This window comes from Neofelis nebulosa, chromosome 13, assembly GCF_028018385.1.
Source record: "Neofelis nebulosa isolate mNeoNeb1 chromosome 13, mNeoNeb1.pri, whole genome shotgun sequence".
NCBI lineage: Eukaryota > Metazoa > Chordata > Mammalia > Carnivora > Felidae > Neofelis > Neofelis nebulosa.
Window position 1 is genome coordinate 38912881 of NC_080794.1, and position 12061 is coordinate 38924941.

At 48.5% G+C, this 12061-nt stretch overlaps 1 protein-coding gene across 22 annotated transcripts in view; it reads right to left on the minus strand.

Moving 5' to 3' along the window:
- Positions 1–12061, minus strand: part of CAMK2G (calcium/calmodulin dependent protein kinase II gamma) — an 87238-nt gene that overhangs the window by 21198 nt on the left and 53979 nt on the right. For 11 of the 22 annotated variants that reach the window (XM_058698375.1, XM_058698367.1, XM_058698363.1 and 8 more), the window contains 8 exons: positions 10393–10465; positions 10147–10249; positions 9632–9715; positions 9091–9185; positions 8363–8485; positions 4689–4772; positions 4398–4440; positions 1790–1852 (listed from right to left, as the gene is read on the minus strand). In XM_058698375.1, coding sequence (XP_058554358.1) covers positions 1790–1852; positions 4398–4440; positions 4689–4772; positions 8363–8485; positions 9091–9185; positions 9632–9715; positions 10147–10249; positions 10393–10465 — 668 coding nt within the window. The remainder of the gene's footprint in view (positions 1–1789; positions 1853–4397; positions 4441–4688; positions 4773–8362; positions 8486–9090; positions 9186–9631; positions 9716–10146; positions 10250–10392; positions 10466–12061) is intronic. The other 11 variants (XM_058698383.1, XM_058698366.1, XM_058698364.1 and 8 more) reach the window with 1 other exon arrangement.

Sequence of the window (12061 nt, forward strand, 5' to 3'; positions counted from 1 at the left end):
GGAAGTGGGCTCAGCAGAAACAGGGACACACTGCACTTAGGAGGAGAAACCACATTCAATACTGGAGCTGCCTGGGGTACTAGGAACTCTGCCTTCAACAACTTCACCCAGGTCTGGAAGCAGAGTGCCAGGGTGAAAGGTGAGGGCTCTGTCCCTGGATGCCATGAAATTCCTCAGAACGGCCAAGCTGGAAGGATGCAAGACATCTCCTGAGAGCTCTTAAGAAACAAGAGTGTCACAGTTCACAAAGGAGACCAGACGTGAGGACAGACAGACACAGACACAGAGACCAGGACCACCTACAGGAGGGTTTTGCCAGGGGGTTGAAGCCTTGACTGGGCAGGTCCTTACCAGGCTTACTGGGTCCTATCTGCCCCTCTTTCCTCAGTCTACTCTCTGGACCCACTGAGCAGGAAGGAGTGGGCAGAATAATGAGGTATTAAACAGATTCTAGCCAGGCACAGGATGAGGCTCAAGGCTGATGAGCTTCGTGTAGGAAGGCTGGTGATGCCTGCTGGTCACCAAGGCCACAGGAAGGTAGCAGACAGTGGATGGCAGAGTCTGGGAGGCACAGGGGGATGGAATCAGCTGTCTGATCCACCATGACAACTGGCTCTCCCGGTTGCTACCTGTATGACCTTGAGTGAGTTAACCTCCCTGAACTTCAGTTTCTTCATCTATAAAATGGGATAAAATTGGGCCTAGGTCACAGGACAGTGGTGAGGATCTAATGGGACCATGCATGAAAAGCACTAAGCAGAGTCCTTGACACATAGCAAGTACTCACTAAGTGTAAACCATTGTCACTGTTACTGCTGCCATTCTTCCCTTCAGGTGGCCATTCCTACCCTAGTTGGGTCCCATCTAAGACTAGGGATCTCTCCATCACAAGAATTCTGACGTCCCAGAAGTGGCCTATGGTCCTATCTCCATGCTGGGGCGACTTAAAATTTATTTATTTTTCATGTGTTTACTACTATGCCCGACCACCTACTGTGTTAAGTGCTTTATATACACCAGAGTTTTCAACCCTGGCTGCCCATTAGAATCACTTGGGGAGCTTAAAAAAATCATTATGCCTATCCCCTGCCTAGGATTCTGATTTTATTTGTCTGGGGGGGGGTGTAGGCATCAGGGTGTTTTACAAGCTGTCCTATATAGGCAGGGTTGAAAGCCTTCAACATACATGATCGGAATCATCGCCACGTGATTTATTATCCCCACCGGAGAAATGAGGAAACTAAGGCTGGGAGGGCTGACATGACTTGTTCAGGATGTGGCAGGGCTATCATCCAAAACCAGGGATGGCTCTCTCTACGGCTTCTGCACTCTACAGCCTTTCAGACCTGGAGGCCTGCAAATGCCAGACTTCACAATTTTGAGAGGCATGGCTTCCTCTGTGGGGTCTGCCAACAGTGCTGACAAAGCCTAGTTCTAGCATTGGGCAGCTCCAGCCATGCCCGGGACTATCTCTGGGGGCTCCCGCTGGCCTTCGCCCTCAGGCAGGCCAGGCTCTCAGCCGTCTGGAGGAAAGCCTCCTGCTGCCCAGCTCCACGTCCCCAGGCTATTGCCTCCTGAGAGTTGGCAAGCGCCCAGCATGCACGGCTGGTTAGGGGGCTCTGTGACACCAATGCGCTCGCAGATGCCAAGTTAGGTGGTCCGTCCGGCATGCCCATCTCAGCCCGCAAGCATGGGACTCGCCTCCCTGGTGAGTGGGCCTGGCATGCTGGCCCTCCTGGTGGGGTGGCAGGGAGCCGAGGCAGGCGGTCGGGGGACTCATGCCACGTACCTTGCCCGGCCAGGCCGGCGGCGCTCGCGGCAGGCGAGGCGGGGGCGGAGCTCTGCCTGCCAACTGAGGGGATACAATCTCTCAGTGCACAGAGCTGCCGCAAAGCCACAGGGGCCAGTCAGCAGCGAGCATGCCCCAGCACGAGGCGCGGGAACCGCTGGCCGCCCACGCACAGCAAGGCCCAGGCGGCGTGGCCAAGCCAGCCGAGCTGGGGGAGCGAAGGCGCCAGGGGCAGGCTGATGAGCAGGTGCAGCCAGCCCTGCAGCAGTCTGGGGATCTGAGAGGACTGGGTTCGGTCAGGGTGTGGGGATTACCACAGCTCCAGCACCTGTCCCATAAGCACCTCAGGCGAGGGTCTAAAGCCTGAATTGGTGAGAGATGGTGTCCTTTCTGAGGCAGCCGGGCCCTCGCTTGAGGCTGTTGAGGAAACTGAGCCTCACCTTCAGACCTTCCCTCCTTAGGGGACTTACATGAGGATATTATCAGAGAGCCTTTTTCCTCTGGCCATATTCCAAACAGGAGGGACACTGGCACTCGGGGCCAGGGGTGGGTGCATGGCCCTTGTGCAGCTCGGTTCACTGATGGGCCCTAGCTGCCTATCCCTCTCTTATTCCTCTAGCTCCTTAGAGACACATGTTGCTTGCCCTCTTCAAGGGAGGTAGCCAGCTTTTCTCAGCCTGTATTTCAGTATTCTGAGGGTGAAGATGCCCAAGAAATGAGCCTCAAGAAAGAAAACAAAGGCTGCTGAAGCAATACATTCTAGAAGCCCTGATTCCACTATTAGCTAACCTGCTAGAGTCTAGGGCTAAGCTGCACCCTCTATTTGGGGTAAATTCAGAAAATGGCCTAGTTCATGCCCAAAAAAACACACAGGTGCCCTTCCTTCTTGATTATACCTGGTGACACCATTTTCTGCAGCAGCTTTTAGAGACAGGCTCTATCCCCAGATGTCCCAGAGTCATACTAGAGTGCTTGCAGCACTTTTTTGGGTCTCCTCTGACCCAGGGCAAAGTGAGCTCAAAGGCTGACAAGGTCTGGGCAGCAAGGACAGGAGGCTCTTTAGGGATGAGTGAAAGTGCTCTGTCCTAACAGAGAGACCAATTTCCTGAAACCAGGATACCAATTTTCTGAAATGGGATGGGGGAGGGAGGTTGATGTGGAGGCCTTGGGACAGGGCACATGCTACTGATTTCCTGGTCTAGAAGAAACGCAGTGGCCTGTCTTCACATTTCTTCTACTCGGAGAGACAACAGATCACCAGTCTAGGTCAGCACAGAAATGCCCTTGACCGTCCTCCAGAAAGCTCTCACACTGAGAAAGTAGAAGCTTCAAGTAATTGGAAGACAAGAAGCCTGATGTGGAACTACAGGTCCATCTCTGTTGGAGGCAGCCAAGCTGTGCTGTCCTGCTCTCATTTGTGAGAGTTGAATCCAGAACCAAAGTCTTCCCTTTATGGATATCTACATAAGAATGAGTCCCAAACCAGCAACACAGGGGATGGGCCTGAGGTGGGACACTTCCCTGGTTCACTTTCCAGTCCTGACCCCCCCAGGGCCCTATGGCTCTCACTTGGGTAGAGCTCATGAAGACCCAGGACTTCCCACCTGCAGTATCCTCAGACTCAGGGCCCTTAGGTTATCCTGAATCAGCACAGACAAGCCCCTCCTGATCAAGGGGGCAACCCTGGCCCAGAGTGGCTGTCTACAGGAGTGCTGCCACACAACTCTGTCTCCACGTCAGCACAGGAAAGCAAGGGAAGGAATCTTGCTATGAGAACAAGAGAAAGGGTCTTCAGCCAAAACAGTGGGGCTGGGGGTTGCGAGGCTGTGGAGGCCGGAGGGGAAAAGGCAAGCTGGGAAGAGACCTTCTTTCTTCAGTTAAGTTCTGACATTAACCTTTTCCTCACAGAAAGCCACTGGGCTTCCCCACTGAGGGCAAACAATGATGGGGTTGGGTTGGGGTGGGGTGGAGTGTCTTGCATCTTAAAAAGACATGCCAAGTGTGATTTACAAATTACTGGTCCCAACTATCCCAATTTCTCAGGCAAATTTAAGCAAGTTGCTTTCCCTTCATCCTGCTGGTCTCTATTTCTTTACTTTTACACAACTAGTATCACAGAGCATATTTTAAGCACAGTCTCTACAAAATGTTTAAGCATCTGGAAAAATTTCTATTAGTCATCCCTATTTAGACACAATAAAGTAGAGATGGTCCCAGTAGGCAAATTAATGGTGGTGATTGAGAAGATTCACTACATCTCATCTCTTTCTTTTCCCCAGCACATTGTCCAATACCCTAGTGACTGGCTAAAAGCTTAAAGTGCTAAGAGTCTTTAGAGAACTAAATAAGAATCCCCAGGGACAAGGTAAATGGGAGGCTGGGCAGTTTACTCTTTGGGAGGGTTTAGGGAATAGAATTCGTAAATGTGAACCCAAGAGAAGTCCCCCAGAATCTCATGTAATAGGACCCAGCAGCAGCAGCCCCTCAAAACAGGGTCATCTTCATATTGGTCAAGGTATTGCCTCAGACACCCACCACTGGGATGACAACACCCTGTTCTGACCCACTCACCTCAGTGGAATTAAAGTGCACGGCTGGGAAAACATACCTGAGAAGTTTCTGGAGACAAGCATGGTCGTGAGGATGGCACCCTGGGGAAAGAAGAAGGGCCTGTCAATTCAGCTGGAACTCTCGAAAAGCATAGCCTGGTCTCAGGCAGAGGGCAGCTGCTGTCCAGAGCCTCAAGGCCTCAGGTCTTTGGGGCTTCCCAACATGTACAACTTTCACAGCTCAGCTCCAGCCAGAAGGGGAGCTTCCTTTTTGATGGGGTAGGACAGGCTTTTGTCCTGTCAAAAGCCATGATTCCAGGATGCTGGCAGCCTGGAAAGGCAAGACTCACCTTCAGTTTTCTCCGTGCATTGAACTTGCGCAAGCACTCCACAGTCTCTTGACGATGCATCATGGACGCCACCGTGGATCGTTGCTGGAACCCAAACAGACAGGCCTGTGAGCCCTCCTGCCAGGTCCTCTGCCCCTCACCCTAGTCCTAGCACTGTTGGCTCTGTGCTCAGCCACCCCTGAGTTGATCTGAAGATAAAATGAGGTCATAGATGTGAAATGCTTTTACAACAAAAGCACTATCCCGAACTCAAGGTTATATAAGGACAAAAATCCGAACATGAAAACATCACTGATAACTGATGCTAGATTAGGAGGGTGCATGAGACAGCACTCTCCCCTTCCTTGGGAAATGGGAGGCTATGGAATGGAAGAGAGTATCCTGTGTGTTGTGATCCTCATGCAGTAACTCCTTCAGCAACTGCTGGCTGAGCACGTACTGCACTCCTGAGCAGTGAGAGAACAGGCAGTGTTCCTGCTCTCTACAGAGAATGTTCATCCCTTCCAAGAGCCCCTCTCATCACACCCCCACAAGGACCTGAAAGCTGATCTGAGAAGCTAAGGGTCTTCACCTTGAAGTATCAATTCTTTTCATCATTTTGGATGGTAATTTCTCTTCAGTGTATCACTGCTAACTTCCTTCCTCCTTAAAGAGTCCACTGGAAATGATTTACAATTATGATGATTTACAATGATTTCCTTGATGACTCAGGGTCATCAATACAAGCATCAATTATTATGTAATATTTTAATAGAGTGATGTCCTCAGGAGCTACTGAGTTATATAGGATGGTGGAGGGTGGGGCCTATGAGAATGACTCCCAGGACATAGTATAATCCCCAGTTCTTGAGTATCTGTTTTAAGTTGCTCACTGCCCCCCTCCTCCCTTTGCTGTTGCTGTCTTGGCTAGTCTGCTAGAAAAATAAATCCCACAACATGCAGCCTGGTGCCCCTCCATGGGGCTGCCCCATAATCCTTCCCCTCATCCCTGGCCCACTCCTTTTCCTGGTTCCCAAAGCAAGTCTGCCAACCTCCTCTTCCCTTTCCTGAGTCTTATAACTTCACTTCCTCCTCCACAGCATAAATTGTTCCACAAAGAGAAATGAGAGATCATCACACAAGAACTCCTTCAACTTCAGACCCCCATCCACAAAGTGATTTTCATCTGATATCAACCTCTTTTTACTAGCCCCACATTTGCTTCTTCAATTAGTCAATATTTTTAATCCTTTATTCTAGACTATATTCTTCTCTATACATTATACTCAAGCCTCTCCTTAAACAAAAATATAAAACTCCCCTGACTCATCATCTTCTGTATACAGTACCATTTCTTTCTCTCCTCACCCTCATTCCCTCTTCCCTCACTGAAGAAAGGGTTCAGTTCCTCACTCCACTGCCTCTGTCAGTGAAATAATGAAACAATGGCTTCTGATTGGTCAGAGTATATGGATTCTTCTCCATCTTTATCATGGACTCTCTGTGGCAGACCATCCCTTATTGAGACCTCGTTTCTTAGGATCTCCTGCTCCTGAACCTCCTTCGGCCACAGAAGTTCTCATTCCCAGCCCTCTTTGCTGGCTCCTCTAACTGTGTCTTTACTTGCTGGTGTTCAGTGGCCATCTCTTTTCTTATCGAAGCAAATACAAGCCATAATGGGAATTCGATCAGCATAGAAACAATCCCATTTATTTCAACACCACCCACACAGAAATGACTGCAACCCACATTTCCAATTTTTAACTTCTTTTCTAAGCTTTGGAACCACATTTCTAACTACCCATCTGATGTCTCCAGCTAGAGGTCCCCAGACACCACACTCGATATGTATAAAACTAACATCATCATCTTTTCTCACAAACTGGCTCTTCCTCTGGGTTTCCTCTGAATCAGTGAATGGTACAACCCTCTGCTTATTACCAACTCAAAATCTGGCAGTCCCCATAGATACCTCTCTCCTTCACTCCCTAAATCCAACTGCTCACTAAATCCTTTTGATTCTGTCTACCAAATATCTCCCAAATCTGTGCACTCTTTGCCACACCACTCAGTCTCCTATCATTACCCTTAGCTAAGACCTCATCTGGTCTTGCTTAGACAATTACGACAGCTTCCTGAGCTCTCTGCCCCAGCCTCCTTTCTTCTTCAATTTCATTTTCTACAAAGCTTCCAAAGTGACCTTTATTAACTGTGTACTTCATTGCCTCTTTATTTTTTTGTAATTTATTGTCTTCAGATTTTATTTTTTTCTAAGCAATCTCTACACCCAACATAGATCTTGAACTTACAGCCCTGATATCAAGAGTCACATGCTCCACTGACCAAGCCAGCCAGACGCCCCTTCATTCCCTCTTTAAATCCCTTAAATGGTTCCCTGTGCTCTCAGAATAAAATCCAAACTCATTAGGCAGAGACTTGTATGTCATGGAATCTTTTTGGCCTTGTTCTCTTGCATTTTTGTAGGCATATCTTCATCTACAACCAAACTACTTAACATTCCTTAAACTTGCCACAATTTCCCATGGCCTTTCACCCTGGCCCATGCTAACCTCTGTCTTCAGGTTGTTATCCTGAGGAACTCCCAGCCAGCTGTCAAGAACCAGGACAGAGGTCACCTCCTCCATGCAGCCTTCAGTAACCTCACTACTCACCAGACAACAAGAGTTCCTGTGCACTCATTAGATTTTTTTATGTACTTATCACATTGCAGAATGGCTGCTGTTTGAGTGCCTACGTCCCCAGATAATTTTTAAGATCTCTGGGGGGAAGGGACCATGCTTTAGTCATCTTTTTATCTTCAGTACCCACACAGTGACTGGCACTGAAGAGGCACTCAGTAAACACAGGAAAAGCAAATACATAAATGCACCATGGTTGTCAGGAGGCCTAACTGTACCAGATCCTCTTCTTTGTTTGAAAACAGATTTCAGGGGTGCCTGAGTGGCTCAATCAGTTGAGCATCCAACTTGGGCTCAGGTCATGATCTCACGGCTTGTGGGTTCAAGCCCCGCATTGGGCTCTGTACTGACAGCTCAGAGCCTGGAGCCTTCTTTGGATTCTGTGTATCCCTCTCTCTCCTCCCCTCCCCCGCTTTCACTTGCACTCTCTCTCTCTCAAAAGTAAATAAAAATAAAAAAATATTAAAAAAAAGAAAACAGATTTCAGCTTTATAGAAGTGTTCATGGAAAAAGAATATGTTGATCCACATTGACAGCCTGGAGGCTCTCCTAGCTTTATGACTGAACTTCAAGATGCTCTTTTTAACTGCCCAGAGGCCCCTTTTGTTTATTTGTTGAGTCTTGGTCACATTTCCATTAGAGTTGTGTGACAGCTGAGAGCTGAATATGCACCCTAAGCTTGGTAATTCACTTTGGGTTGTGCCAGCTGCTTTCTACCATCAACTCTCTAGAGTCTGCAAGGGTCAACCTAAGCGTTCATTCAAGATCAGAAATCACACCTGACAAGTAAGTGGGGGAGAGACAGGTTGAAGCCAATTAGGCCACTGCCTCCTTGAATCCCTCCTGGGCCCCATCCAGTCCCCCTCCCTCTCTGCTGGGTCTTTGCTCAGGGCCCAGAATTATTCTCTGTTCATAAAAAGGAGGGTGAGGAGAGTACTAAGGGCACACTGAGGGCTGACATCTCTGAGCTCCTCCACCCCAGGCGAAGACACTTACGCAGACCCATGGATGCTTGAGAGCCTGGTCAGCTGTGATGCGCTTCGCAGGGTTTATGGTCAGCATCTGGTTGATTAAGTTCTTGGCTTCAGGAGTCACCGTGTCCCACTCTGGTGATGGGAACTAAGCAGGAAGAGGGAAAGGAGACATATGAAATCTGTGAGCCCCACACTCTGAAAGGGAGGCTCTGTGTTCGTTCCAACTCCTATAAATGGGATATTCTGTGCTATCTAAACCTCCCTGGCAGAGAGATGGAGAAGCCCTGGGGCATCCCAGCACCTGTGTCAAAACTTAAACACTAGGAGAGGAAGATAGAATCATGGTTAGAATGCCAGGATATCAGATCAGAGTGGGAAGGGGATTCCAGCATTCCCATCTCCTGGTTCAACCCCATCTCCTTACTAGAAAGAAACAGTGGCTCAACAATGTGCCCAAGGCTGCACTGCAGTGGACACTTCTTGTCCCTATGTTATGTACCACATCACACCTCTCAGGCCATTCTCTGCAAATAACGGATCAAAGAGCTTCCATGCGCTCCTCAATTTTATAACTACCAAGAAAGGCTGTGCAAAAAAGTTGTTCCTGGGATAGGGTGTGGCAGGAATTGAGACCTGTATGCCCATCCTTGGGTCCTCAAAGTCCCCAGACACTCCCCATATCCCATGACATACTAAACATGTCCCCTCCTGTGGACAGAGCCCGAGGGTCATGAACAAACCAGTCCTTACATCATAGGCCCCAGCCTTGATCTGCTGATACAACTTGTGCTGATCCTCATCCCAGAAGGGAGGGTATCCCACCAGGAGGATATACAGGATGACCCCTACGAGACAGAACACAGGTCATCGGGGTCACTCACCTACTTCACTGAGGAACCAAGAAAAGCCACACAGGGCTCAGCCACGCAGAAAGTCAAGGTTATATCAGAGGTGGAAGTGGATGGCAGGCGATAATGCTGTGCCACTAGCCCCCTCCTGCTATCCTTCGCTCCCAGTGTCACCGCCCACATCAGGGATTTCTTTAGGCATAAGCCATCCTCTAAGGCGTGGGTAAATCCCTCTTCAGGAAGGATGCAGTATAATCCAGGAAGTACTTGGGGAGGAGCGAGTGATGAGAACAGCCATCCCAGGGGCACTAGAGCAAACACCGTGATTTCACACACACCAGACACTTGTGGGGCCCACGAGGAATAGCGATGCCTCTTTCTCACCATCACTGGAAGTTGAGGGCCCTTAACATCAAAAAGCTGAGAGTGTGGAATGGGCTTACCGCAGGCCCAGATATCCACAGGTTTTCCATAGGGATCTTTCCTCAAGACCTCAGGGGACAAGTAACCCGGGGTGCCAGCAAAACCTGTAGCAGAAGAGAGGGCAGAGGCACACTGAACCCACTTTCTCTCTCATTAAAACCACATCAGCAATTTCCCCCAAGTCCCTTCTCATTCCTGCTGCTTTTGCTACATAAGCTCTCAGCACGTGGGCAGCAAGAGATGGCAGGCTGGGTTTCTTGTAGTGCCCAGAATAAAAATCAGAGGGCAACTCCGTGTGCCTACCAGGAGCTCCCATTCCTCCCCAGAGGCAGCAAGAATGCTGTGCTGACAACAGCTAGACTCACTGTACTGAGTCACGTAGGGCCAGGGGGACGCTCTGTACACTCCCCCTTCTCCAGTCTCTGAGGAGACCAGGACCATTAAGGGTCTGGCTTCTAGTTCTGAAAGAGGAAAGCAGATCAGGAAGAGGAGGAAGGGCGGGGGCCACATTCCAGGAAGACAGGGTCACTCTTACCAAACCAAGCCTGCTGCTCTCCCTGTACTTCAATGGCTAGGCCAAAATCAGCCAGCTTGACGGCGGCACCCTTGCATTTACTCGCCAGCAGCAGGTTTTCAGGCTGTATAAGGGAAAAAAACCTTATGAGGCACCCACCCTCTGGCCCTGAGGAAGCCCTGTTTGGGTCCTCGCAGTACCATACCCTGGCACCAGGTGGCGCCTATGCTTCACAAGCAGAAGGCAAAGGGGGAGCCTGGGTAGTACCTTCAGGTCCCGGTGGACGATGTCATGCTGGTGGATGTGGTTAACACTCTCCAGGATCTGATGTATACAGTGGCTGTAAAAGCACAAGGAAAAGAAATGTCAGTGCAGGGTTAAACTACTCATCCACAACCACACACTACAGATTAAAGCATGTAAGTCTGGGTTACAGATTCACAGGGAATCACTGAACAATAGCTAAAACCTTGGACTCTGGACATCATCTAGTTCAACCTATTTTACAGAAGAAACTGAGGTCCAGGCATATTAACAGGTTTGTCCAGGGATTCCCACTAGATAATGGCAGAGGACAGACCAGAACAGAGTCCACCAGGCCTCCCTAGACTGCAAAGGCCCAATACAACCAGTCCATTTCCAGGAAATTGGGGACACTCCTGAGAAAGAGAGACCATCCAATCCCTTCCTTCTTTTTTCCCCCTATAGAAACTCTGTTCTTGGAGAAGAGACTTGTGGTGGCATCTTAGGAAAGCTAGTACAACTATACCTAAGTTGTTTTGTTGGAGGTACACTCACTCATTTAAACATTTATTGACAACCTACAGGCACTGTGCTTGGTAGCACACAGACTATAAAGATAAAACCCAGGACGCAGACACCTTTAAGAAATGATGTGCTTAACTACTGGGCATTTATCCAAGGGATACAGGTATGCTGTTTCGAAGGGACACTTGCACCCCAATGTTTATAGCAGCACTATCAACAATACCTAAAGTATGAAAAGAGCTCAAATGTCCATTGATGGATGAATGGATAAAGAAGATGTGGTATACATATACAATGGAGTATTATTCAGCAATCAAAAAGAATGAAATCTTGCCATTTGCAACCACGTGGATGGAACTAGCGGGCATTATGCTAAGTGAAATTAGTCACAGAAAGACAAATATCATATGACTTCACTCATATGAGGACTTTAAGACACAAAACAGATGAACATAAGGGAAGGGAAGCAAAAATAATATAAAAACAGGGAGGGGGACAAAACAGAAGAGACTCTTAAATATAGAGAACAAATAGAGGGTTACTGGAGGGGTTGTGGGAGGGGGGATGGGCTAAATGGGTAAGGGGCATTAAGGAATCTACTTATGAAATCATCGTTGCACTATATGCTAACAAATTTGGATGTAAATGAAAAAAGTAAAATTAAAAAAAAAAACAAAAACGATGTGCTTAAGAAGGTTCCAAACAGGGCAACTGAGGAACATTTCTGGTGATGATTTTCCACAGAAAAAAAACAAACTAACCCAGAGTCACCTTCACCTACTATTTCTTTTCTTTCTTTTCTTTTTTTTTTAAATAAGGTCCACGCCCAACATGGCTTACTCAACGTGGGGCTTGAATACATGACCCTGAGACCTCAAGAGTCTCATGCTTTATCACTGGAGCCAGCCAGGCACTGCAACTGCTATTTCTTGAATCAGGCTGTCCACCTTCCAAAATATCCTGCCACACTTGCAGTCAAACTCCTGACAGAGAGCATTGGTGATCTAGAGCAATGGTGAAAAGTGGGGGATGATTTTGCCCACAGGGGACATCTGGTAATGTCTGGAGACATTGCTGGTTTTCACAAGCCATCCTCTAAGGTGTGGGTAAATCCCTTTTCAGCGGGGGGAGATGCTACTGGCATCTAGTGGGTAGAGCCCAGGGATAC